Source organism: Hirundo rustica, chromosome 3, assembly GCF_015227805.2.
Source record: "Hirundo rustica isolate bHirRus1 chromosome 3, bHirRus1.pri.v3, whole genome shotgun sequence".
Lineage (NCBI taxonomy): Eukaryota > Metazoa > Chordata > Aves > Passeriformes > Hirundinidae > Hirundo > Hirundo rustica.
Window position 1 is genome coordinate 3,093,227 of NC_053452.1, and position 23,321 is coordinate 3,116,547.

Below are 23,321 nucleotides of genomic sequence, written 5' to 3' on the forward strand. Positions count from 1 at the left end.
GGGGCAGAGCGAGCCGGCGCCGGCGAGGAATTAGGAGCGATCCGAGGAGGAGCGAAAAAAAAAAGCCCCCCATCATCATCATCATCATCATAATAACCATAATAAAAGGAGAGCCGGCGCGTTAGCGAGCCTTTTTAATTTTTAATTTTTTTTTTTCCCCCTCCTTCTCCTCCTCCCTCGATTTTAATTTTTTTTTTCCTAAATTTTTTTTTTTTTTTTTTTTTTTTTTTTTTTTTTTTTTTTGGGTGAGCGCACTCGAAAATTAACATTCGCGGTGTCCTGCGCGGTGGGAGCACACGCAGCGGATCATCATCAGTCATTCACCACCTTGACAACCTCGCCTGTGATTGACAGCCGGAGTGGCAAAAAGCCATGAGACTTGGTAGTTGGGTTTGAGGGGCACTTTAAAAAAAAAAAAAAAAAAAAAAAAAAGAGAGAGAGAGGAAAGAAAAAAAAAAACTGATTTGGGGAAAGGATATTTGCTTTCGCCCCGCTGCTGTCTTGGAAACGAGAGGGGGAGAGTAAGAGAGAGAGAGAGAGAGAGAGACAGGGAGAGAGGGAAGAAAGAAAGAAAAAAGAAGGAAGGAAGGAGGGAGAGTTGATTTTTTTTTTTTCTTCTAATTTTTTTTTTTTCTTCTTTTTTAATGCTGAGTTACCGTATCGCTTCGCTGAGATCCAGCAAGCCGAAGATTTTACTCGATTGCTTCCATTGCTGGAGACGCTAAGGGATTTTTGCCTTTTTTTGGGGGTGAGGGGGGGGGAACTTCGTGTTTCTTTCTTTTCACACTGGCCTTAAAGAGGATATATTAGAAGTTGAAGTAGGAAGGGAGCAAGCAGGCCGATGGCGCAAAGGGTACGTATGATTAAAAAAAAATGGATTTCAAATGTGAAATAATATTGAAACGTGGCTAACAGAGACGCTGCAAAAAAAGTTTCTTTTTTTCTTTCTTTCTTTTTTTTTTTTTTTTTTTTTTTTTTTTCTCCTCCTTTTTGGAGTAGAGGCACAAAGCGGTGTCCTGCAGCGGGAGGATTTATCAGTTGTGCTTGTAGGCTTAAAACCTGTGTATATTGCTATTTTCTTGATTCTTTTACTCCCCATCCCGGAGCTCTCAGGGAAGAGGCGAGCTTTCTATACATTAATGACATGCAGGCATGTAAGTGAATATGTCCGAGCCTCTGTATTTGTTGGTTTTGTAGCTCTGGTCCTACCAATGTCTTTTTTAAAACCACCAGTGCTTGAAATATTTGAATGTGTGCATGTCTCTGAGCATTTTGCTGTGTTAGTGATGATATACCGCTTCACTTTGAGAAGATAAGTTCTGGCTGGGAGTAAGCACAACTTCTTTTTTTTTTTTTTTTTTTCCCTTCTTTTGCCTCCTTTTTTTTTTTTTTTTTTTTTTCTCATCCCTCTTTTATATGTATGCATATATATATATATATATATATATATATTCTGTCCCAAAAGGTGTGGTGTAGTGGGCACCCCCCCCCCCCCCCCCCCCCCCTTTTAGAAAGAAAGTGACTTTATTTTGAATTGGAGGTTAGCAGCATTCACTGCCATGTGTATTGTTGTTTCTATTTTGCGTGCGATTTTTTTTTTTCCTCCCTTCTGTCTACCTCCTAAACTGAACTTTTGAGGAGAAAAAAAAAAAAAAAAAAAAATCAGCTGTAGTCGGGTGAACAGGGATTTGGGGAAGGAGAAAAGCCCTGGAAAGACGTTTTCTTGCCTAATTTGCCTGCCGCCGTCCGAGAGCTGGTTGGGAAAGAAAGTTCCTCTGCTGACAACTTGCCTTTTACTCTTTCGGTCCAAGCAAGTGTCAGGGATCTTTAAAAGTGTTTATTCACACCTTCGCTTTTAATAGATGAAAAGTGGCCGTTTCCCCCGCTGCCTGGGAACCGCGGTAGCTTTCGGTCCTTAATCTTTAACAAAGAAAACCCTAAAAAAAAAAAAAAAAAAAGAGGCATTCCCAAAATCCCGAGAGCCCGGGCGAACGTTTCCAGCTTTTCGGCTTTAAAAGTCGTATTCGCCTGGAATCGCTGGAAATCCGCAAATCGGCTCCTTCTCCTTTTTGGTTCGGTTTTGTTTTGTTTACCGCTGCCGAAGTTTTTGGGGTGGTTTTTTTTTTGTTTGGTTTTTTTTTGGGTTTTTTTTTGCATCCTCGCGGAGTGAGGTACCTGACTTCTTATCAGCGAGGGAAAAAAAAAAAAAAAAGTTTAGCGGAGGGAAATTTGGACTCCGGGAACCGCTTCCATTCGCGAGGCGTGTGTGTGTGGTGGGGTGTGTGTGTGGGGGGGGGGGTGGGTGGGGGTGGGAACTTTAGAGGATTGGGGGTTTTATTTTTCGCTTTTATTTGTTCTTTTACTATCATTACTGTTACTATTGGCGGTGTCGTTCCTCCTCCGCCCCGGACTCGGAGGGTTTCGTGCAGGAGCGGCCCCAGCCCGGGGCGGCTTTCCCTCCCCGGGGCCGGCTCCGCGGAGCCCGGGCGCGCTCGGCGTGGGGATCGCGGCTCAGTCCCCGGCCTTGGGGAGGGGGGTGGAGGACAGGGGAACGGAGGCGGCTGCCCCCGCCTCCCCCTGACGCCTCTCTGCTCTCTCTCTCTCTCTCTCTCTCTCTCTCTCTGCCCCGCAGTACGACGAGCTGCCCCACTACGGCGGCATGGAGGGGGTGGGCATCCCCACCACCATGTACGGGGACCCCCACGGCGCCCGCCCCATGCAGCCCGTCCACCACCTGAACCACGGGCCGCCGCTGCACTCGCACCAGTACCCGCACGCCGCCCACGCCAACGCCATGCCCCCCGCCATGGGCGCCTCCGTCAACGACGCCCTCAAGAGAGATAAAGATGCCATCTACGGGTAGGTGCCCCGCGCATCCCGGGCGGGATGGAGGGCGGCGCCGCGCCGGGCCGAGGGCCGCGGTTCTTCGGGTCGCGGCGTCGCCGCGCCGGGGAGGCCCGGGGAGGGTGTGGGGGGGATGGAGGGTTGGGGTATCCCCGGCGCGGGGAGCCGCCTGTGTTCGGGGAAATGGGGAAAAAAAAAAAAAAAAAAAAAGAAGAAAAATAGTAAAAATATTAAAGGAGCTTGCTGGAGGGGCGGCAGGCATCACCGCGGGAGGAGGAGGAGGAAAATAATATTCCCAGGGCACAACCTGCGCCGGGTGGTAAATCTCTGCGCGGAGTTTTTGGAGCAGGGAGAGCTTCTCGCTCAACTTTCCACCTTGTTCGTCTCTTTCCTTGCGCTGAGAGAGAACGCAAGAGCCGCTTCTCTCAACTCTTTTTGGTTTTAAATTTTCTCTTCCTTTTTATTTATTTATTTTTTTTAAGCCTTTTATCCGACAGCGCTGAATGTTTCTCAGTGTGGCAACTTGTATAAAGCAGTTTCTAGGCCGTTGCGATGGGAGCTGCTGATACGTTGGGCGCAGATGCTTTTAAAATGTATCTGCCCAGCTGGAGTTTGAAGGGAAGTTTAAGAGCCTCTAAGAATTCACTCTCAGGACAGTGAGCAGAAGGGGGAGGAAAATAAAATTCACAGAGTTCGGTTTCTTTATCGGTTTATCAGAAATCTGAAGGCTTGGTTAAAAGTCGGTGGTGTACGATACCCAGAAGGAAGGGAAAAAAAAATAAAGTATGAAGCCCTGGGAGAGAGAGGGAAAAAAAAAAAAAAGAACTCCATGTTATAAATATACATATATATACGTGTGTGTGTGCGCGCCCACGCTTATTTATTTATTTAAATTATTAAACGGGCGAGGGAAGCAGATGCACACTCTGCCTTTCTCCCGGGGAGGCTCTTTCCAAGCTGGGATTGCCCAGGAGCACCTGGTTCCCCCCGGGGGGCGCAGGGCTGGGCAGGCCGTGGGGACACAGCCCGGCTTGGCCAGCCACTGCCAAGCTGCCTTGGGTGGGTTTAAGGGCTTTTTCTCTCCGTTTGGATGGGGTTTGTTTATTTTATTTTTTTTTTTTCCCCCTGTTTTCCTCTGTTGGTTTGGGTTTGGTTTTTTTTTCCCCCCCCTTTCACTCCCAGCAAGTCCTCCAGCAGAAAGCGGGAATTAAAAGCGTGAGAGAGAGAGAGAGAGGGAGGCAGAAGTGTATGCCCAGGGATTTTAATTTCTTCTTCAATTTTTTTTTTTTTTTCCTTTTTCCTTAAAGACAAGGAAAGTTAATTCAAAATGGCTGCTGGAACCGGCTTGGGTTTTATTCTTGGCTTGTCCTAAGGTTGCATTAACAAGATCAGCGGGCAGGCAGTGCCGAAAGGCCGGGGAGATGCTGGGCTGCCGGCCGGCTGGATGCGGGAAGGGGCCGGGAAGCTGCGGGAGGTGACGGGGGGTACCGGAGCCCCCTCTGGGGGTGCCCCCTTCCCCATGCACGCTGCTGTGGGACTAACTATTGTTGCGTTTGGGCTTTTTTTTGTCGTTTTGTTTCGTTTCGTTATGATATTTTCCCCCCCTCTGTGTGTGTGACTATTGTATTTTCTTTCAGACACCCCCTGTTCCCTCTTTTAGCACTGATTTTTGAGAAATGTGAATTAGCTACATGCACACCCAGGGAGCCCGGGGTAGCGGGAGGCGATGTTTGCTCCTCTGAGTCTTTCAATGAAGACATAGCAGTGTTCGCCAAACAGGTCAGCAAAACCGGGTTGAAAACAGTAAAAGGAAAAAAAAAAAAAAAAAAAAAAAAAAAAAGAGGGGGGGGAAAAAAATCGTATCGAGAAAAACAAGTCTCTGTTGAGATAAAGATGTGCGTTTCCCCCTCCCCCCTCTCTCACTGAAAGAGACAAAAAACAAAAAACCAAAACAAACAAATCCCCAAAAACCCCGACCAAAACAAACGGTGAAAAAAACAACAAAAAAAAAACCAACAAAACCCAAACCCTATCAGGAAATCTCGGCATTTACTACCCCCCTTTAAAAATGGATAAAGTGGAGCGGTCTGTGCCCGGCCGGGAGTTTCGCTGAGCGGCTCCCGGGAGCCGGGACGGGCTCTGCCGGGGAAGCTCCATAGGTATTTTTTCGGTGTATTTGATTCACTTGCTCAAGTGTTTGGCTGATGTACTAAATCCAGCAGTCAGGGCTTTGCACGGAAGGTTACATAATGGACCCGACAGTGTAATGAAGCAAGAAATAATAACGTCTGCTTTTTTCTGCTTCCATATTTCAAATCGTTTTTATTATTATTTTTTTTTTTCCCCCCTTTTCCTCCCCTTTCTTACGTTTAGATCCGAGCAGAGAAACCCCTCTTTTCCTCTAATCCTGAACTGGATAACTTGGTAAGAGTTAACACTTCTTCCTCTCTCCCCACCCCCACCCTCCCTTCCCTTCCCATTTATTTATTATTTTTTTAAAAACTTCTGTGTCATCTGGAGAGGTGGTTTGGTGGTGCCAAATTGAAAATTTCTCACGTGGATTTTTCGAAATGATGATTGTTAGGATGATGATTTTTTATGTTTTCGTGTAAATACGGTGTGGCAATTGCTTGGAAGTTAAAAAAAAAAAATCCCATAAGGAGATCCATAAAGGAAAAAAACCCCATCCAAAGAGGAGCTGGCGGGCTTGATGGTGAGGAGCGTGGATTTATCCCCGCTGTAACCAAGCCCCTCCACGCACCTTTTAAGCAGCTCGATGGGAAACACAGAGGATTACAATGGCTGGAGATGCACCAGTGGCAAATTCACTGAAAATGAGGTCGTTTCTCTCTTTCTTTCCTTCCCCTGTTAAGGATAAATATTTTGCCTCCACTGTAGGAGTCCTGCTCCCGCTTTCACAAAGCGAGGAGCCAGTGATGGTGTTTAGAGGGTTGTTGTGCTGTTTTGGTTTTTTTTTTTAAGAAATGTTTATGATCCGTATAATTCAGTTGCTTCGTTGCAATTGGGATTTTTTTTTTTTTTTTTTTTTTTTTTTTGGTTAACTCTAGATCGCTTCTCGTTAAACAGCGCACAAAGCCACCGCTATTAAGTTTTAGTGTTATTGCCATAAATCAAAACAACTTTTTATTTACTACTAGAGAAAAGTCAAGCTACAAAGTGCGGCCGGGGTGGCTGTGGGAAATAGCCCCAAATCCAGGAATGAGATTAATGCTCGTGTTGTTTGTGTCTTTGCAGATGATTCAAGCCATACAAGTATTAAGGTTTCATCTGTTGGAATTAGAGAAGGTAATTTTTGTGTCTCTCTCTCTCCCCCTCTCCCTCCCTACCTTCCCCCCCCCCCCCCCCCCCCCCATTTCTTCCTCCTCCATTTCAGTACTGGTGAAGTTCAGGGTTCTGGTGAATTTGCATAAATGTCTTTCTTTCTGGTAATTAGTGTCAAGACCAATCTTGGCGTCCATTTCTCTTCGCAGTTTAATTACAATTTCAGCCTCTAAAACCAAGCTCTTGAACGCCCAGGCCTTGTGTTCATTGTAATACTTTGCTGGCTTTGTATAAATAGTTGCAGTTCTGTGGTGCTGCAGATGAGACTCGAAATGGTTAGTTCAGTCAAGCCCCTGATACTGTGATTAAAGAGAATTAAAAAAATAGGTATTGTTTTTTTCTTGGTGATGGTGAAGGAGAGACTTTGGTTGCAGTTAGTTCGAAGGGGGAATTTTTTTATTTTTTTAATTTTTTTTTTTTTAAGAGCCGTCCGCAGGTCAGGCTCAGGGCGCAGATTGTCCTGTAACATTTTGCAGAGACAAAGCAGAGTTGATAGTTCTGTCTGTCTCTTGTTCCTGGGAATATTGTACACCTCCGAGCAGAAGAAAGAGATTGCAGCCTAAACACGGGATTATTTTGTTTTGTTGGCTGTTTTAGAAATGTTAGGTGGGGGAGAAGGCTAATTTCTAAGCAGGCGGTGTCATCCGAGCTCACGTTAAATTGGAAGCGCGCTCTGGCTTTCCTGAGGATTTTTTACGTGTCATTGATAGCTGGCCTAGAAGAGAATTCCCTTTCTCCTAAAAATAAACATTTTGAGAGGTTTTTAAATAGTTGAAAAGTTTCTCGTGAGCCTCAGTCACTTTATCTAACCATAACTGTCAGGTTGTTCTCGCTCTACCGAAATGTGTTAAAATCTGCCCATTAATAAAGGCAGCTCAGGTACAAGTCTATCAGGGCAACTGGGGATTTCAGGGCACGGATGCCTATAATGTATTTCAGCCCAGTGCATGTGGAAATTTTTTTTTTTTTTTCTTTTTTAATCCTTTTTTCTGTCCTCATACCCCTTTGGAAAGGGTTTATGATGAAATAACTGGATGAAATTAAATAGTTTACCTTAAATGTCATCCATGCAGGTCACCTCTCTAATGGCCACAGCTCCGGGAGCAGATGAATTTTACACGGGTGTTGAATATGTTGTAGCCTGTGAATCATCTTGTCACTGTCAATTTTCTGGGATATCTCTATTTTGCGAGAAAAGAAAGTTATTCCTAATTCTGGATGCGTCTAGAGGTCTCAGGGGGATAATTGCAGTGTGTTTCCCCTATTTAGGACTTTTGATGTCACTGGGGCGAAGGGGGGAGACTGGTTGCACTTGTCAATTTTACTTATGTATTCCTGATTATATTTTCTTCCTTTTTTGTCCCCCCCCTCCCCAAACTCTCTTCTTTCTTTTTTCTTTTCTTTTTTTTTTTCTTTTTCCTTTTTCCTTTTTCCTTTTCTCCTTTTTTTTTTTTTTTCCCCTTTTTAACCTCCCTCGCAACGTAGGTACACGAATTATGTGACAATTTCTGCCACCGGTATATTAGCTGTTTGAAAGGAAAAATGCCTATCGATTTGGTCATAGACGATAGAGAGGGCGGATCAAAATCGGACAGTGAAGACATAACAAGATCAGCAAACCTAACGGATCAGGTATGATCTCGCCAACGTCGCACACGCTAAAAATTTGTATGCAGATCGCTCGCCGGGTCACTACGCCTCCTTTTATTATTTGCATATGATTAAGTCCCCTTTTAGATAAATTTCCATCGAAATGAAAAATTTTTGAATAATGTGGCTATTATTGCTTCATTAAGGCTTGCTCCCGGATTCGACCTGGCGAGATGAGCTTGTAAAAGCGTCGCCTGCAAACTCGACCTGTTTCTTGTCGCTTTTAATTTTTGTCTTTATTTTATTTACCCTTTCCAATAATAGAAGCGCTATCTGCGAATCGCTGGCTTCTCGGGAGCTTGGGGAAGGAAGGGCTGGGGGTCGTTGACCAAAATAATAATAAAATCCCAGATAGGTGGTCCAGAGAAGACAGAGAGGGTTTGAAATCTAGCAAATACTGGCTATTTTCTTCCCGTCTCTACGGTTCATTAGTCCGTCTTGTCAGTTTTCCTTGGCCGAACGCTTTTAGACTTGAGTGAACATTGCTTTGTGCACGCCTGCCTGCTGCAAACGCGCCCATTTTATTTTACTTAATAGAAAAAAAAAAAAAAAAAGGAGAAAATAAAATGGGATTCAGGTTTTAAATTCTTTTCGTTGATCTTTCAAGTTTTCAAGCCCTCTCTTTAAAAAAAATAAATATAGTCAAAGCCAAGGCAGCAAAGCCTCGCGTGGCTGTGACGGTTGTCCAGGTTTTGTTTGGGATGGTTCAGACCTTTAATGTCGGCTGCAGCGGGGTGGGAAATGCGGGTGAGCTGAGTGGGGAGAGCTGGCTGTCCCCTCTTCCTTCCGCTGGGCGCAGACTGGGATCCTTGCCTTTCCATGGGAGCATTTGGGGCTAATGCAGGAGGTGCCCAGGTCTATAGACTGAGCTCCTGGGTGATGGCAGTGACTGAGATTTGGCTTCTATTCGAGTTGGGTGAAACGGTGGGGTTTTCGCGGTCCGTTTGTTTGCTCTGAACCGAGGGGTAGCAGCGCTCTGCCCGTGGGAGAGGAGACCTCAGGCACAGGCACAAAACATAAATCCCTGCTGATCCACACCCCCCCCCCCGCCAAGTTATTTCTTCTTTCTGATCAGCTACGTAAATACAGTGTTAGGAGTGATCTGCTCCTGACTCTGGAGGTTTCCTTTTGTTCAAGCGAGGCGCAGCCAAGCAGACAGGAGTTTCCTCAGCTGCTTTGCTGTTATCACTGGCACTGTCAGCTGGGAGTTATTTTATAGATCACCGACATGAAGGTGCATTGCATTGCAGCGTGGGCAGTATCTGAAATATTTTCTCCTGTCTGCCAAAGGCTATCGGTTTGTGACAGGGGAGGCAGGCTGGAAGGAAGGCATGAACTTTTCAAGAGGGGTTTATGTGCGCATAGGCGGGTTGTTTTGAAGGGTTGGTTGTTTTTTTTTTTTTTCTTTCCCCCCACCCGATTTTGCTGTGCAGGGGAAAAGCTTGGCAGAGTAGGTAAGAGGGTGGTGTGGCAGGGAGGTACCCGGGGCTGGTGAGGATGCTCCGGGGAGCTGCCGGCCCCGCGCAGCGCCTGAGAGCGAGGGGAACCCTCCAGCCAGGGTCTGGCTGAGGGAAGCTCGGCTCGCTGCTGTTGAATAAAAATTGTAATCCAACAAGTCTAACTAGAAAATGGGTTTCTAAAAGCTCTGGAGTGCTGGGTACATAAAGCTATTTGAGCAAATTACAAGAATCGCTCAGGGGCACGAATGAAATCAACACTTTAATTGCCTCCAAAATGAAGATTTATACCCCATTTTCCCAACGAATCATTATTTTATTAAAGTGAAAGCTAAAGAAATGAAGCCACGCTTTTGGGGTTGTCGGGGGGTCGGTGCGTTTCCCCGCCAGCCCCGCTTCGTGTTGCGCGGACCTTGCGCCGTCCCCTCTCCCGCTGCACCCCCGCTTTGTCCGAGCGCTGCCCCAGCCGCGCCCCGGAGCGCTCGGGCTGCGCTCCGGCCACCTTCGCCTCCGCACCCGCGGAGCTGCGCGGGGAGAGCGGGGCTTCGCTTTCCCCGCCGAAGGGGAAAAAGGTGGGGAAAAAAAAAAAAAAAAAAAAAGCGCTTTCCCACCCTCCTCCTCCCCCCCCTAACCCCCGGGCGATGCGGCGGCGGCGGATCAAACCCGCGGAGATGGGGCGGGGGGATTACCGTGGGATGCGCGGTCCCCCGGTAAACCGCGGTGCCAAGGCCGGCCCCGGCGCGGCCGGCAGTATCGGGGCCCTAATGGTTCAATAATAAGGTGTTGAGTGCTGGTCGCCGGGGCGGCTAATTAGGATGTGAGTGCGCAGGGCGCGTTTATGGCTGCGCGGCCCTGGGATGCGCGGGCGCGCAGGGCCGGGCGGTGGGAGCCAGGGGCTGGATCCCCCGCCTGCCCACGGCTAAGCTTGGGAGAGTAGTAAAAGAGTAAGTATTTAAAAGCTTTTATTATGGATTTAATTACGTTTTCTTATGTTGTGGTAGTAAAGGTTACAGTTAACAGGGTGGGTTGTTTTTTGTTGGTTGTTTTTTTTGTTTGTTTGGGTTTTTTTTTTCCTTTTAATTTATTGGTTTCCCCTTGTTTACTCTTTCCCTACAGGCCCCTCAAAGGCAGTGCCTTTAAGTCCCCCCGGTTAATAGAAAGCAATGACACTAATGCTAGATTTTGCAAAGTAAAGCCCTATAACACTAACCATTGTTCAGTGATTTAACCAGCTCAGTGGCACTGGGTCACTAAAATAGCATCCTTCTCCCACGGGCTCGACCCCGCTGCCTGCCAGGGTGAGACCTGCGGAGTTGGTGTTTACTGTCACGGCTCCACAAGTACGAGGCAGGAGCTTGGGCTTTTTTTTTTCGCTGGGGGGAGTTGAACTCAAAATCATCCAGACCCCCGGGACTGTTAAAAAATAAAAAAACCTAGCTGAAGAATTGCAGTCATCCTCAAAAGTTTCAAAATAAACCTTTTTTAATCATTAGCTTTTCAAACATTTGCATGTTTAAATTTTCAGTGTTTGTCAGAGCCCAGAAAGATTTAGGACACAGCTGTTGTGTGATGTGTCTGGGAAAACTCCCTCTGATTTAAAAAAAAAAAAAAAAAAAAAAAAAAAAAAAAAAGCCCAAAGACTGTCTGTAGTCCGACAACAGAAATTCATTTTCATAGGTAATCCTGAACTGTTACTGTGGGGCTGTTCTTTTGAAGCCACATCACCTTGGCACCCAGGTGCTCTAGTCCAAACTGTAAAATTCTCCTGCAAGAGCGTGTCTACGGGAAAGCCTTTAGGAAGTCCTTCAAGGAAAACACGGTACAAAGTACCCACCACATCCAAATAAAGTGCATTAGCTGCGTAAGATGGATTTTCTGGGTACAAAAAAGTATTTTTCTTACTGCAAATAAACTTGCTGAGCCCGTCCACAGCGGCATTGCTTGACAAAATTGCGATTTAATAATGCACAAGCCAATTAGAGATGCAGAAACTTTTAAAGGCGAATCGGCAAAGAGCCAAATTCCTATAGGAACTATGAGGGAAATGATCAAAAAATGAACATGAAATAAGACTTCCTGCAAGAAGGTCCATAATTCAACATTATTTGACTCCACTGTCAGGGAAATTGTCGAAGGATAGTAAACCGATACTGAAGTCTCAGTCATTTTTGTTACAGTCTTAAATGTTGCAACTGTGGCGTTTTAGATGGCCCTTCTTGGGTGATAATATATCACAGATATGCGCACACCTATATAATAAAGCAACACCTCTATTTATGTTGCAATAGATTTTATTTTAATGCGCGCAGTTGCAGAGTTGCTCTAACGAAAATGCGGATAGACGGCAGCTTTTTTATTCTTTAAATGGAACAATTACTTAAAACGTGTTCTTTACAAAGAAAGAGTCGTAAACTGGGATGCAATATAAAGCATAGCTGAAGGTGGTAGAGTTGTTCAGGGCATCGACCAGATATGACTAGACTTAATTTCCCAAATTCCCAAATACGTTAGCTATACCTTGTGGCCGATACCGAAGTAATGCCTCAGGGGAAAAAAATTACTGAGAAATGCTATTTTACTTTGGGACTTCTTCACAGGTGTTTTCAAACCACGTATGGTTTTAAAGAGGAGAGCTAAGAATATTGCTGCGTTTAGGATATGTGCTCCCATATTGGAGGAACAGGCATCAAAATAACAGATGCGGTGCAGAGGGTGCAAGGTAGAATTCATTTCTGCGTAATGAGAGTTACAGCAAAGTAGGGCTCTGAGGAGGACCGATAAAATAACATGTAAAAGACTCAAAATTTAATTTTCATCCTCTGACTTTGAGCCAGTGAACCCTTTTTTGTTTGTTTGTTTTCAAGTAATTTTTTTTATTTTTTGCTGTGATGTTTGGAAGCTGTTACCATGCCCCAGTTTGGCAGGCTATTTATGTGAAGATAGGGTACGTTAATTTCTGTTCCAGACATGTTTTCATCTGATACACTGTGGCTGAAATTGCATTAGCAAAATAAGATTTTCCTTGCTCTCCATCTCTTTAAGCGAGTAAATACATTGTTAACTAGACATCAGATTGAATATATTTTCTTTAGTTTATGGTTTCAGTTCATGAGTCCTTGGGGTTCTTTTTTAATCATTCAAGAACCCAAAAGCGGGCATCCTTACGGCTGGGTGTAGGATTTGCTGCCTTCCTGAAGTTGCGTGCTCAGGCCTCGTTTCCATGTAAAGTTCTCCAAACTGAAGTTAGCTCTTGTTGTAAAGGATCGTTTAATTCCCAGATATTCTGGGATTTCTTTTCAACATCAGCCCCGGCAGAGCTGAGTTTAAACCCCAGTTAACCTCAGAATTGATCCTAAACATTTGCGAGCGTATCCCAAGGCATTTCCGTAAGCCAGAGCTCGCCGCGTCTGCATTAGGGACCATAGATTGTTATTTTGGGGCAACTTGGAGGCTTGAAAGTTATGAAAAAATGAGTTTTACCTTAGGTTTAACCTTTATGGCTGAGGGTTTGAGTATTTCCATGGCTGCTGGTCCACAGGTAACAATAAAGGTAATGGGCTCTGCATGCGGAAGGGTTACTGCAGCCCCGCGTGGGCAATGTTAGACCTTAAAAAAATCAGATTATATTGCACTCAATCAAAATGAGTGAGTGTACGTCGTGCTGATAAATACTACTTTAAAAAGCACTGAAAATCCGGCACAGCTTCTTTAAATTAGGGAATCTTTCTTGTGCTTTGTTTTGCGTTTCTGCGCTTGGGGTTTTTTGGTCACGTGAGCGTGCAGTTAGGATCTACGTTGTGTAATCTAAACAAGTTTAAGAAAATAAAGAGGAGAGTTGTTTCTGGTCAGGAGAGTTTTTGAAGGTTTCTGGAATTGTTTTCTGGGAAGGGTTGTGAGAGAGAAGGAAAATCCCGGGTGCGCTGCAGTGTCGCTTCGTGTCCTTGGTGCATTTCCTTCTTGTTCGCCTGTTCTGTTTCTCAGAGCAGGCTTTGACTTACACGGCAAATTGGGAATAATTAGTGGGTTTGTTTTTATTTTTTTTCCTGCAGTTGCAGCAATATTTGGAGAGGGTAGCTCTAAGAGAGCACACGTTTTGTGTTTGGACTTCTTTGAGTGTATTTCCGCCCCTGATTAATGGCTCTGTATCTAACCCACCGCTGATACTCGGTAACGCGTCCGAAATGCAACTTGTCGGCAACTTGCTTCAGCCCTTCTTTGGCCTGCTTAGTGTGGCTGCCTTTTCACTTTCGCTGCCTTCAAGGGGCAAAAAATAAGGGATGTAACCTGGAGCGTAGGTGAGAGCAGAATCCCATCAGGCCAGTATCCTCAGGATTCCTTTTTTTTATTTAGATGAGGTCCCTGGAAAGCTTCAGTCCCTTGGCGGTGGGGGCTTGGTCTCTTTTAGCGAGAGGGCTGCTGGCACAGGGAAGCCCCATCGCCCCCGAGGGCTCAACTCCTTGGGTTGCCTCACTGGTTGCTGCTGTCGTTGGTTCATTTATTTGTTTTTTGGGAGTGCATATCCAAGAGGTAAAGGGCGACAGGCTTATGCGAGTCGCTGTGCGTACAAAAGCAATAGCGCAGGCAGCGAGTGGTTTCTGGGGGTTATTACGTTTTGGAAAAGGGAGCTTGAGATTTGTCGGCAGATCTCTGGGGAAAATGTTGAAAATTTAAATGTTGGTGAGGTGAATTTAAAAAAAAAAAAACAAAACCAACCCTGAGTTTGTCCTATAGGCAAAGGGTCTGTTTGCAATTTTAAAGACAGAAGAGATTTAAGAGTTATAATGCAGAGACTGCCATTTTCTTAAGAACTTGCAGGGCATGCAGAAGGTAGGATGGATTTTTTTCCCGAATTTGGCCTCTTCTGTTGGCAACAGGATGGGCTGCTGGAAGTCACGGTGTCTTCTTATTTTGCAAATGGTTTTTATTTTGCAAGCATCTTCAAATCCAGGCCATTGAAGAAATGTTTCCCCCCTGCCCCCGTCAGAGGTTGTATGTAAGTCATCCATGAGTTTTGGGGATCAATAAAGGGATAACTGTGAAAGGCAATGCCCATAACACACGGGGAGTGGGATGAGTTGATCTAATGTTCCCTTGCCTGGCCTCAAAACTCGATGTATTTCTGGGTTTGTCCACACAAGGACACTCAGGAGAGGTAAGACAAATTGATTGGGTGTAAAATTAAAGTGCATTAGTTAAAGTGCATTGGACTATTGTGTGGATGCTCTCATTCAGAAGTAAAGTGGCCTTAGTTCACTTTAGCCTAATCCCCTTTGGAGTAGGCCACTTTTCTTTTGAATGAGAACATCCACATTAACTTTTAGTTAATTCGTCTTTCCCGGGCGTCCCGGCGGCCTCGTGCCCGGCGCTCTGGAGAGGTTTGGCGGGCCGGGCGCTGGCTCCCCGCGTGCTTTAGGTAAGCTTTTCATTAGGCATATTTCATCTCCACGGCAGCACTTAGCCGCTGGCGCCCGTCGTCGCCCCAGCCGGAGCTCCGCGCCCTCCTCTCCTCCGACTCCCGCGGCTCAAGAGCGATATTGTTGCTAATGCCGCCTGGGAAAAAAAAAGAAAAAAGAAAAAAATTGGAAAGTTTTGTGGTGGCAGGGATTTGGGGAAGGCTCTGGCTGAGGTGCTCGGCCAGGGGAAGAGCTGCTTGTAGCCTGTCTGGCGGGGCAGTGGTTTGGGCATTGTGTTTCCCAGGTGAATTTGGCATCAGGCTGACGCGCTCCCTGCATAGATAGTTTTTTCCCTGTCCGGTGGTAAGCTGTTTTTTAAAGACTGAAGAAATCTGGATTAACTTTTTTCGGCTGATGCTTCCAATAAGAAAGCCAAGATTGAATGTTAGCCTGTAGGAGAGCTAGTTTACCAGGTGGAAAAAAAATAATGGTGAGACAGTTTTGGAGCTGTTTTATATTCTTGCTTGAAGTTCACTGAGCCTCAGTTTGTGTTAGAGGTATTTTCAGGTGTCTTCTAGAGCTTATAAGTAACCTATTTATTTACTTTTTACTGACTCGACCATGTGTACATACTCTGTGCCGTGTCACACACTTGCCATTGCCCCTTTCATTCATAATAAAATTTACAAGGCTTCTTGCATTAGTAAGCAATTTGCTATTGGAGCCTTTCCTAGAAATACAGAATTCTATTTCACCAAAGTATTGTGTTTCCTCTTCAATCAGTACTGAGGTGAGCTATTTTCTCAAGGACTCTCCAGGCATCTATATGATATTCCCACTTGGGCAGATGATCTCCAAAACTGCATTACCCACTTCTTCATCCTGAAGAGCCATTGCAGTAAATTAAAATTCTCCTATTAGCATCACCAGACTTTGAATTTGGCCAGTTATTTCTGTTTGCAGCTGGGCTTGCTTTTTCTTCTATCCTTTTTTCGTTTGGTTGGGTTTTTTTTAATATAGAGCCAATATGCATCCAGACCTTCTTTGCTGAAGTAAAATGCCCAACAATAAGAGGGGTAATTCTTTATTTGCTGAAAAGAACTGCCTGTTTTAACTTCAGAAGTACTGACCCAGAGTAAAGCAAGAGCTGATACCATCACAGGCAGTGTTCTGTATTCAAACAGCTGTACAAAATGCAAAGCTGAGGTATTAATCCTGCCATTCACAGTTTATTTAAGTTTTTCAAGCTTCTCGCATATGGGCATGGCATCAATGCCTAATTACGTCTCCATTAGGGTTACTGGGCTCTTGATACAGAAAATTATTGTATTTAAACTTTGGAAAGCTGCATCGATGTAATGTAAGTTTCTTGCAGCTGGCACACGTTCAGGGAAGGCAAACTTTACCTTGTAATTTTCTTTTCATTTATTTGGCCTTCAGGTTTTGGTTCAGTCTTGTTCCTGAGGTCAGACCATTGCCGGTGTTTTTAACACTGGCTTTAAATAGCTCCATTTAAGTCTGCAGAGCTCTCAGGAGAAGGGAGAGTAAGAGCAGATTAAGAACCCCCATGGCTTTGTTGGGGTGCAGGGCTACAAGTGTCTGTGCAAATAGCAATGGTAGAACCCATTGTCCTGTGGATGTTTTGGCCTGCACTGAGCCCGGGCCAGCTCTATCAGCACAAGCAGGGTTTGATCTCTGGACATTAAAGTCTCGACCCCTGGTGAGGCTGGTGGTACCTGTTGCATTGGGGTGGGGTGTGCAGGGAAGCTCCTGGCTGGGATATCACCTGTGGTATCAGCTGGGATATCGCCTGCTTGCTGGTGCTCAGCAGCAGCCCGAGGATTCTGCTCTCACATGGGGGTCCAGTGGCTGCTTGCTGATATTTGGATTAATCTGGTGAGCTGAGCATTAACCATGGCCAACCCCTTGCTGGAAACCTTGGGAGGACACAAATTCTGTAGTCTCAGTAGGTGGCACTTTGGTTTTAGGCTTGAGCCAGTATAGGGGACTCTTCTTCTTGGGGTGCACTCACAGAGATACTTTGGCTCCCGAGCTCCTACGCTCACACCTGCATCATCGAGTTACCTTGCTCAGGTAGAGCTGGCCAGATTTTTTTGGTGAGGGGAGTGTCCCAGTGGCTTGTGATGTATAGATTTTCTCCTGTGCACGGTTGTGCAGTGTTGCGGGGGCGTGGTGTCGCTGCTGTGTTTTGGTGGCGGGTACAGCCGTGTCGCCAGGAGGTCATTTTGAAGTCAATTTGAAGATTTGCCCTCCCCTTTGCTCACATTCACACAGGCGTTTTGGGCAGCACTTGACATGGACAGGGCCTCCATAGCTGAGTGGCACCTCTGGGCCTCACTGTGACAGGAGGGTGGCGGCGAGAGAAGCTTTTCAAACGAGAGTCGGTGGCAGGAAGCTTTGCGTTTTTTCCCGATATTTGTTGGGATGCTTGGGACGAGATGCTCGCGCGCACTGGTGCCAGTTCAGGCACTGCGCTCGAGTGTTTACCCCTCTCTGCCTGGAGGATTTTGCAGCTGTGTTACCCCTGGAGGCTCCTGGCCCTCCTCCCTGTTGTGCAACCAGTTTTACTGGCGTGGCTTCCACATGCTATGGGAGCGTCCTTGTGCTTTCCCGGTGTCCGTGGGGCCCGTAGCAGCCTTTTGTGGCACAGCTATGTAGCAAAAAGCAGGGTATGTGCAGACGTGCCTTGCTACATTAATCTAACTCCTGTGAGGGATCTCTTTCTCATTACTATTTTCCGTAGAGCCAGAGTGATGGTATGCACATGACTAGTATGTGCGGGGAGGATTAATTTTGTTCTTAAATGCACATGTGTGCGTCAAGCCGATGTTTGGCCCTCAGTGACAAGTGTTTGAGAGATCCTTTGGGTGGGAAGCGATAAAGCAGTGCTGGAGGGGCAGGGGTGGGGAATGCTGCTCTGCTGACAGCGTGAGGCAGGAGGGGAGATGCAGATTCTCTTCCCAGGTCTGTCGCAGAGGTTCTGGAGTGAGACGATTAGGTGCTTGTGAGCCGAGGTTTTCTGCTTCTCCTTTTCCCTTATCATCAGGTAGGGTTGATGTCTTAATTTATGTGTCATCTAGTGATAGCGAGGTATATATATAGAAGATGTTTAAGAATAAGCCGTGATATGTTATAGTAATTATTTTGCTCTGTGGATTATTTGAAGAAAATGTTGCCAAGAAAGCAAAATGTTTCTGTTTGGTGTCATAGGAAAGCACTATGCTGAGTTGGAAGGCTGATGGTAAACATTGCTTTTGGTGGCTTTATGCTTGGGTTTTGGCCTCTTCTGCCACTTTCCACTTGATTAGCATTTAAAAGAGTATTTAAAAAATCATTTAAAGGAGGAAGGGGATAAACTGAAGCGCTGGATGGAATAGGTAGCAGTGCTGCCATCGGTAACTTCTGCAGACGGAGCAGAGCTTTGGGGTGGACTGGAAACATTTGTGAGCTGATGGCTAGTCTGCCTGGCCTGAGGTCAGCCTGGCCCAAGGCACAGATCCATGTGGGGCCGTGCCATGAGCCCCGTGCTGCTACAAGCACCACTGGGTACTCCGAGAGCTCCCTGGGAGGTGCAGTGGGACCACACATCCCTCTCGGCCCAGCATTTTTGTGTGGCTCTGGCAGCTGGCCGTGCTTCCAAGCCACCCCTCAATGAGCGGGTGGAGGCATCGGGGAGCCACGGCCACCTCAGGCTGGCAAACCACCCCGGGAGCTCACCGGCTTCTGGCTCCCGCTGCTGGTCCTGTGGCCACTGGCTCGCCGGCGTGTGGCTTGCAGAGCCGAGGCCGCTTCTGCCGCGCTGCAGATTCGGCTTGTTGTGAAATGGGAGAAAGTGGAGGAGCTGCTCGGCGGAAGGGCTTGGCCATGAGCGTTGGAAAATGTGAATCACGGGGATTCCAGTTTTAAGCCTTCTGGAGATAACGGGCAGCACGTACTGGAGTGCATGACTTGCAGAGGGCCTTAAAAAACAAGGCGGCGCCCTCAAGAGTAAGCAAACGTTTTATAATCGGGAACACGTTTTATACCCGACGCAGGCTTTGCAGGTATCACGTCCGTCCAGACAGAAAGGTGTAGCTGGAGCAAAGCTAATTATACTGCAATTTAATTTTGGTGTTGAACAACAATGCGAGGCGAGCAGGCTCTTGAATCCTGCGAACAATGTGCCGTAATCAGAATACGCTGACTCCGAATGGCGTCTGTTGCCAGTTAGCTAAAAAAACCATTTGATATTTGTGACACAAGCTCAGGGTTTTTGCCTGCGGTGGAGCTGGAACGAAGCAGAGCGAGGGCTGTGCTTGTGCCTTCCCTCCCCAAGAAGCCCCACTTGGGCCGAGGGGGTGTTGGAAGTCAGAACCTGCATTTAAGTAACGCCAAAAAATTCCCAGGTGGGCAGGTGTCCAGGTGGGCTAATTTTTTGTCTTCCCAAGATGTACCAACCCTAAAAATCTGTAAGAGATGTAGGTTTTGCTGTACGTAAACCTTTGCTGTTTGTCTGAGTCCGCATATTCAGGGTGAAGGGCACATCTCTCCGCAGCACTGGCTCCCGCTGAGGCTGCCTGCTGGGTTCCCTGCTGGGACGGAAGGGAGAGGGTGGGAGAAGTTGAGGTTGAGGTCTCCCTCCTGCCCGAGTCTGTCTGGGTAGGCCAGTTTTGGGACGTCGGCCAGTCATCTGACAGCCTGTGCTGTCTAATTTGTACCTGAGCATCTGGCAGATCCCCGTCTAAATGACTTTTAACACACAAACGCAATAAAGGGGAGGGATGGCAGGCTCTCATTTTCAGGCTAAGTGGCGAGACGTTTTTCCTGTTTACACCTTTGGAGGAATCATTACATGAAATATTGAACAGGAAACTCTTATTTGTCTCTGAAGACCTTTTTCCTGGTCTAGAAAGATGTGGAAAATTCTCCAGTCTTATTAGATTTAGTAGGAGCTGAGGAGGACTAACACACCTCCATGACTTGCACAGCAGGTTTCTGGACGTAGCGGTGTTGTTTGGGGCTGACTTTGGTGCATGTTTCTGCATGATATTTAAACTTAAACAACAACAAAAAAAATCTATGTGGAGCAGTGATTTTTATCTCCTGAGTGCAAAGCTGTGTTTCCTTGTGTCAGAAAAGGGCCAGGGATTAATGCTATCTAGTGATACGTCTCTTATCAAAGGGAGGAGACAGGTTTACAATGCGGGGTTGCCCTAAATAGAAAGTACCAGTCAATGTTTGTTGTGTGGGAGACAAAAACCCTGCATCACCATCAGCTGGCTCAGTTAACCTGGCTGGGCAGGCAGTGTTTACTGTTGAGCTGGGATTATTAAAAAAAATAAAAAAAGGAGGAATGAAATAAGGTCAGTCAAATTTTAAGGCCCACTGTGATTGACAATATTGCTGTTTAGGTGTCCATCGAGGCAACCTCCAATGCAAGAAGCAAGCCCTGAAATCTAAAAGCTGTTTGCTTTTGTTGTTGCCAGAGGTTTTGGGGGTGCCTCTAGAGCCCTTTCTCATAGAAAAGTCCACCTGCCCATGCTGTCCCCCCTGGGAGGACTTTGGAGATGACTCCCCAAGTGCAGCAGGTTTGATTTCAGCATAGGCAGAAGGTGTTGGAGCTGTGCTTCTGACAGAATGCAGCCCAGGCTAGGGGGGGCTCTGCATAGCTGTGAACACGTGCAACCCTGTGTGCACACAAACACGCACAGACGGGTTTTTTTAAAGTCTTGCCCCTGCAGAGCTGACAGGGCTTTGGTGCCTTCTGGAAGAGAAGAGCTGTGGTTTTTCTCCTTCCTCTTTGTCTTTATGTCCTGCCCAGTCTGATGATCTCCGTTTCATTCTCCTTTATTTTTTGTGGTTTACGTTTGCTGCTTCTAATTATTCTTTTTCCTCTGGAAAGCACCATCACCCTGTCCTTTTGCGCTCGCGTTTTTCATTCATCCTGTTTAGGACTTCCAGGCCCTTTCCTTTCCTTTCCTCTCCCTGCCGTGGTCTCTTTTCCTGCATGCTTTGAGGGTGAGGAGGGAGCCAGAAGGCTGTGCTGTGTTAGAGATGCCCCTGTGGGTACGCAGCTGGTGTCCTGCACCACACACCGGGGCAGGGTCAGCGCTGAGGCACCGCGGCGGAGCTGGTGGAGAGCGCTGGTGTGGTTTGGTGACCTTTGACAGTGCGCAGGTGCTAGTTGTGCCTCTGGTCCCTTCAGGTGAAATCCTGGCCTTGCAATAATTGCTGGTTGCAGTCCTGTATATTTGCAGTTTTCTGTCCTCTCCGGTATTCATGTTGATACCCACTCTCATGCCTTTTCTCTATCCATCTCCCGTGTTGCATGCATAAGGACAGCTTATATCTTATTTTCCCTATGCAGCTGCGAAGAGTTAGAGAGGAGTCTTACCCTCATTTGCAATAAGGGGGAACTAAAGATAGAAAGCTTATGACTTTTCTGGGGCTAGGAAGGGAATCCAGGTCAGGGCTGAGACTTCCATGCAGAATTTGTTGGGTTTTTTTTCCTGCTTTTTAGTTTGCCAGGCCTTGCCTCCTCTAACGCTGCAAAGGTTTCCATCTGTGCACAAGTCGCCCTCGCTGTTCTGCTTAGTTGCAGGCGGAGTTATCGCCTGCCTGTCATTCCAACGACCTTATTTCCCTAGACTTGGAACACCGTTCTCTCCATCTGAACCCGATCTTTGTGCCTTTGTTGCCGTCCTATTAAAAATAACTCACCTTTGAATCAAAGCTGCGCCGAGCAGATGATGCAAGAGTTGTTGGCAGTAAAAAGCATCTTTTTTTTTTTTTTTTTTTTTTTTTTTTTTTAGCATTTTGAAGCTTCTACGTGTGCGATTTATTCTGACCCCCTTGGTTTTGGTTGCGTTGGGTATGATGTCCCCACTTGGTTTTGGCAGGCTGGGAGGAGGGATTTCTGGCTGTCCACCTTGGTAATCCCACTAGGAGACGTTCAGGTGGCAAAGCAATAAGTGGGTCCTCCCAGAAAATGAAGTTAGTCATGAGTCTGGATTTCGTGGTCCCCAGAATCCCAAACTGGTCCAGTGGAAGGTGTCCTTGCCCACGGCAAGGGGTTAGAACTAGATGATCTTTAAGGTCTCTTCCAATCCAAACCATTCTCTAATTCTGTGTTTGTATAAACAATAGTGTAGAATCTAGGAGATATACGGCGTTAATATTTTTAATCCTCTATACCAATTTGTATTTTTCTTCCCAATTAAGAGAAAGATCAAAAGGTTTCTTACATGCTGGATGGGGAGCAGTCTACCTGAGGACTCTTATGAGCCCCTCCCTCCAGAAGTGAAGAGGGATAAGACTTGTGGATTGCAAAGACCAGGTCTATCTGTCATGCAGTTGTAGCTCAAGTATCTGTCCTATGGATTATACACTTAAGGTATTAAGCAGCTGTATTGAATATTTTGCCCAAGTGAGCTTGGGGATGCCAGTATGACCAAAAACCAGAAGCATAAACCATGTAAAAAGTAAATCCTTGGAAAATAGGTGAGTTATATTTATAGGAGGAGATGGATGCCATAACTTAATGAATCAGCCCCCGCTTTTTGCTTTGAGTTTTTGCCTGTACTGAGCACAACTGTTTCCTAACCTGGTGGGTCACTGCCCTCAACCTCATGCAGCTGAAAATTTTTAAAAGGTAGGAGTTAAGAAAATCAGAAGAACATTTCAAATGTAGCTCATTACCTTTTTTTCCCCCTGATGAACAAGTATTTCATTTAGAAAAAGAAAATGAGACAAAACTTCAGAGCAAGAACAATGAGCCCAAGTTGTGCTGACAAATTGCTGGCAGCAGCTCTGTTCCTCCAGCGCAAGGGGATGAATGATTATACCTGCAGCCAATTCTCTGGTAGCCTGGAGGAGTGAGGGTTTGTCCAACAGGTAAAGGAATTAGCTGTTCCCCATCTCCAGTTGTTCCACAAACACAAATGAGCCCACAAGAGGGCTGTGCTCACAAAACTTTTGAGAAGATATATATCAAAAGATGCTGAGTACAATTTTTATCACCCGTAATAGAGAGCTATTTCTTTTATTCATGTACTTACGGCCAAACCTTTGGTTCCTTGGCCAGAAGCTCTTCTTTCCCTTTCATATGCTTGGTACTGAAAAAAATCCATTTTATTCCTTAATGTGAATAGAAGGCAATGTTTTTTCCCATTTTGTGTTAGTGTGAACTTGTGTTAGTTAATCAACGTTAACTAATCCAACTGTTCTTGGATTGGAATAATAGGTGTACATAATGATATTTATACACTATACAAAATACCCAATTCAGCCATTAACCAAATATTTTTGTCTGTAGCTTTTTTGCTCATTAGGGCTTGATGTTCACCACGGTACAAGTCAATAACTGCTTTGGAGGCCTCAATCAAATGTGCTCCTCCTTTTGATGGGGCAGTCACACTGGGACTTGCTGGGGCTTGTGCTTTCCAGCCCAGCATATCCCCCGAAATGGTCACAGGAGGCAACTGGTCCTTCTGGAATTGTTTAAATACACAAATTTTTATTATTTCCTTTCCTTCTTTTTCTTCCTTTCTTTTCTTTTTTTTTTTTTTTTTCTCCCCCTGCTTATACCAGAGTACTTCACAACCTTCAGAACCAAAACAAAGGTCAGGAAATGTAT

The 23,321-nt window shown here is 45.9% G+C and overlaps 1 protein-coding gene across 3 annotated transcripts in view; it reads left to right on the forward strand.

The window, feature by feature from the left end:
- The first annotated feature begins 219 nt into the window (after positions 1-219).
- MEIS1 (Meis homeobox 1) overlaps positions 220-23,321 on the forward strand; it is a 109,291-nt gene continuing 86,189 nt past the window's right edge. For 2 of the 3 annotated variants that reach the window (XM_040059002.2, XM_040059005.2), the window contains exons 1-6: positions 220-853; positions 2,633-2,859; positions 4,482-4,623; positions 5,218-5,268; positions 6,100-6,150; positions 7,672-7,818. In XM_040059002.2, the coding sequence (XP_039914936.1) occupies positions 842-853; positions 2,633-2,859; positions 4,482-4,623; positions 5,218-5,268; positions 6,100-6,150; positions 7,672-7,818 (630 nt within the window). In that variant the 5' untranslated portion in view covers positions 220-841. Of the gene's footprint in view, positions 854-999; positions 1,155-2,632; positions 2,860-4,481; positions 4,624-5,217; positions 5,269-6,099; positions 6,151-7,671; positions 7,819-23,321 lie in introns of all 3 variants that reach the window. The other variant, XM_058419823.1, reaches the window with a different exon arrangement.